Below are 3,976 nucleotides of genomic sequence, written 5' to 3'. Positions count from 1 at the left end.
GCGAATTTGGGAGCTGAGTAAATCGTAGACGATGGGTCAGCTCGGTAAGAAGCCGGCTCACGACCCCTTGCCACGCTACGGCCTTCTCGAGTTTTTTTCCTTTCAAAGGGTTTATAGTGCTACCAGCCCAATAGGCGTTTGGTAATGTACACATAAATTACTACCAAAATGCATAAAATAAGGGCCATAGAGTCCATCAAGGCAATGGCCATTAGAGTCCGAAGCAGTGAGCGACAATGAAAAATAGGAGAAGACCTTGGCCAACTTCCCTCCTGGGTTACTTCCAGGCTATATTAGAGCAAGAGGTGCCCTCTCAAGCATGGTGTCCATGTTGGTATGGACAGCACGCAGCCCTCCTCTCTCCCCCCCCCTTCCTCGGTACCTAGGCATTTAGCTGCTCATCTCCCACACACTGCCGGCCCCTCAGGTCTCTGACGTATCTGTAGTGACAGCCTGTTGTAGGCCCACTGCAGAGAACCCCTCGAAAGAGATGTCAGTAGGAGGTGCAGGTAGGTATAACCCGGCAGGATTTGGTGCCATTCCACGAGGTAGGGGAGGGGGTGGAGGCACTGCGTGTCAGGTGTGGCTAACAAGTGTACGCCTAGCCACAATTTGAGCGGCTATGGGAAGCTGCTGGGAGGGTAATATTAAACCGTCTGCTTAGACTCCATGTGCATTATGTTCAGATCCTATTGAACACCCTATGGACGCCCAGACACAGGTAGCTAGACGAGAGAGAGATCAAGTAGGAGGACTCGTGACAGGGCGCCAATATAGACCTATCGGGACACCCGCATATTTGACATAATGACACCTGGCACAGACGGCCCATATGGAACTAAAGAGAGGTAACAAGTGACTGTTTACTCGGCTTGAATGGAAGTAAAAGAGAGACTATAGGCGGTATAATAATGACTGAATGGAAGTAACAGATACCGGCTTATATTGTCTGAATAGGTATAAGAAGCATGCTTATGTGTGGTCTATTCGGATCCACACTGATATGGTGGGAGCCCAGATAGGCAACTTCAATTCATGTCAGAAATGTCAGAAATACCAATAAATAATTGTACACCATCCTCCGTCCCCTTTTCCTACCCCTTCCTCACGTTCCAGACAGCCACCAGCAACCTCTGAGCTGCAAGAAGTAAAAATCCCACTCAGCTATGCCCTCCCGCACCACGCAGAGTGCACCGCCACCGCCGCTACCTAGTGCCTGCACTGGCCCTGCTGAATGGGCTGTGTACAATAAGTTCAAGCGGGAATTGCAAGCTGCAGACCCTGAATGCCCTCCTCCGACGATGCAAGAGTGGCGCGAGATGATGGGGCTGTCCTCCGGGCAGTCTGGTGATCGTGCGACTGCTCGTACCTGCCGTCCCGCGGGCCGGAATGCCCAGCGTCGCGAAGCGATGGTCATTGATCCTGCCCTCCTTGAGACAGAGGAGACAGGTGGTGGATTGAGCCGCAACGGCCGAAAGCGCAAGGATAGGCGTTCCAAGCACGGAGGGCGGCGCCGCCGTCGCCACTGTCGCCAGGGTACAGAAAGCGGTGCTGAGTCTAGCAGTGATACCGAGTCCAGCAGCGATGCTGACAGCAGTTCCGAGTCGGAGCCCAACATTGCTCCACGCCTCATCCTCATGGCGAACAGGACTGAGCTTAACAAGCGTCAGCAGACAACCAAGTCAGAACTTGTGGTACGCACCTTTTTTCAACTTCGCAGCTGTGCCGCATTACAAGATATATGCGCATATATGCTAATCTGGGCTTGTCTTTTGTTAGTCTCTGGTTAAGCAAGAAGTGCACAACATTACTGGTATTGCAAAGAACCCTTTCGTCTTGCGCCGTGGCCAGCCCAAGCCCACAACGCCTGTCGCATGACCCAGCTATCTCCCGATTGCTTGGAGCGAGCCCGTTGACCACCCTACAAATCGGGCGGTAATTGAGCAAGTTGCAAGGCTTATCTATGCGGAGCAGACCGTGAGTGAAATGTGCCCGTAGCAGCGATTGACTACTCACATGCAGCATTAGGACAAGGAGAAGTGGACGATCTCCTGCAAGGAGGTTAAATTCACACTCTGTGACATCGAGAAAATGTGATGTGGACTTGCGTCAACACACCACGAGGGATACTGCATGGATCTAATCAAAAGGCGGCGCTGACGAGGTCTGGCGACTGTGCGTTAGCTTGTTCAGCTAGCCCAATAAACCAAGTGTATTTTAGTGACTATTCTAACATATGAACAAAGGCTTACCTAGCCCAATAAACCAAGAGGTTGAGATGGGGCTAGGTAACAACGAAGGGACTCATTATATACTAGTCAGGCTGCGCACGGACCAGGCGTTACATAAGCGACTGTGCTACGGCGGCTGCTAGTATCTGGGGTACTTTGGCAGAGAAGCGAGGGCCGGTGTGTCATAGCGTATAACGTTTGTCAGGCCGATGGGGATAGGATGTCCATTGCCGATTGGACTCGGAGATAGGCGGGGCCAGCGTGTCATGGCGTATGACGTTTGCCGGGCCAACGGAGATCGGATGTCCAGCGGAGATTGGAGTGCGGCTTTTACTGAGGAAGCGTGATGCGGCGACGAGGCGGCGGCAATACAGGCGCGTCTGATGTGCTGATGTGTGCCCGTCGGTGATGCGCTTTACAAGGTGTTTTGGCACGCGGCTAGTACTTGTAAACTGGTGCTAATGCGCTGACGACGTTTGGAGGGTCGTACAAACGTGGAATAAATCAGGGAAAATGAAAATAAAATAGGAGGCCGGGGCTATGCCCACCACAAAATGGTGAAGAACCATTTGCGCAACTGGAAGACAGCCTACAGCCAGAAGAAGGACCCGGCGAAGGTCCAGAAACACTTCGAGGCCACGGACAACGGGCGCCGTGCTGGTCGTCAGCGTGAGGCATGTAATGGAGAATCTATTGGCTCACTCCCAACTGATTTGAGGCTCAGACAAAGAACCGTCGCCTTGATGCCTGCTTGCTCTATGAGGAAAAGCACGGGGTCAATCCGCAGCCCCTCATTGAGACGCCATGGATGACCGAAGAAGTCAGCACGTTCAGTGCATCTGATGATGCAAAGCAGCAGATGTTTTATAGCGAAGCTAAGGAGAAGAGCGGACTCACCAATGAAGATATCGCGCGAGGTATCAAGATGCTTGAACTGCGATCCTTCACCTGGCGCACTAACAGAGTAAGTGTCCTTTTTCTGAGCAGACGCAGCCGTCAAGTACTTACGAAGAGTACATTTGTCTAGGTGACCCAGATTTATCACGAGCTTGATGATCTGTACAACGCAAACCTTAAGGCTGAGGTGCCTCAAGTCCATAGACGCATCGACCTCGGTCACATCTCACGCACCAATGTGCCCGATCTAAAGCGCTTGATATCTCTGGTTCTTGTCAACACAACCTGGCTGAAGCGTTGGCAGGCAGAACGCCATGGCGCCAGAGACCAAGACATCAAATTCAAGGTCAAGAACCCTCGCGGCTTCAGGGATCTCGAGTTGACCGACGAAGAGGCTGGTGGTACGAGGGAGGATCGTGCCGGTGGAGAGGGCTTGGTACAAAACCGGAGCGAGGGCAGCAGTTGTCGTCACGGTGAAGATGCTGATAGCACGGGCGAGGAAGAGGATGATGAGACCTGAGTAGGGGGTACTGCATTAGTGTTTGTTCTTGACCATATTCTTGATCGTTCGGCCGCCTGCCTGGGCCCAGTGCTCTTATCCGAGACACTGTCCTGTACTTTAAATGCTAGTCAGAAGATTGAGATGCAATTAAAAAAGCTGGTAGAATTATGTGCGAGGGACAAGGCACAAAATGCGAAGACGAGGCTACAGTACTTGTACATTCTGCAGAATAATATAGTAAGCCTTTTAGTTCTCAGATGGCGGTGCTGACATACCCGTGTGAGACCGCATGTTACCCAGACCATCTGAAGCTCCTGGCCCTCTGGGACATCTTTGTCTTCATCAC

At 52.0% G+C, this 3,976-nt stretch overlaps 1 protein-coding gene across 1 annotated transcript; it reads left to right on the top strand.

Moving 5' to 3' along the window:
* Window positions 1-1,166: 1,166 nt before the first annotated feature.
* PHACADRAFT_202545 (uncharacterized protein) lies at window positions 1,167-3,648 on the top strand (the record flags this gene model as incomplete). The annotated part of the gene is made up of 3 exons (XM_007402727.1): window positions 1,167-1,694; window positions 2,956-3,195; window positions 3,259-3,648. 3 exons carry the CDS (start codon window positions 1,167-1,169, stop codon window positions 3,646-3,648), a joined length of 1,158 nt encoding a protein of 385 aa, XP_007402789.1.
* Between the last annotated feature and the right edge of the window lie 328 nt (window positions 3,649-3,976).

Source organism: Phanerochaete carnosa (genome assembly GCF_000300595.1).
Source record: "Phanerochaete carnosa HHB-10118-sp unplaced genomic scaffold PHACAscaffold_371, whole genome shotgun sequence".
Taxonomy (NCBI): Eukaryota; Fungi; Basidiomycota; class Agaricomycetes; order Polyporales; family Phanerochaetaceae; genus Phanerochaete; species Phanerochaete carnosa.
The sequence above is the reverse complement of the archived record's forward strand: the minus strand, read 5'-3'. Positions and strand labels throughout refer to the sequence as shown.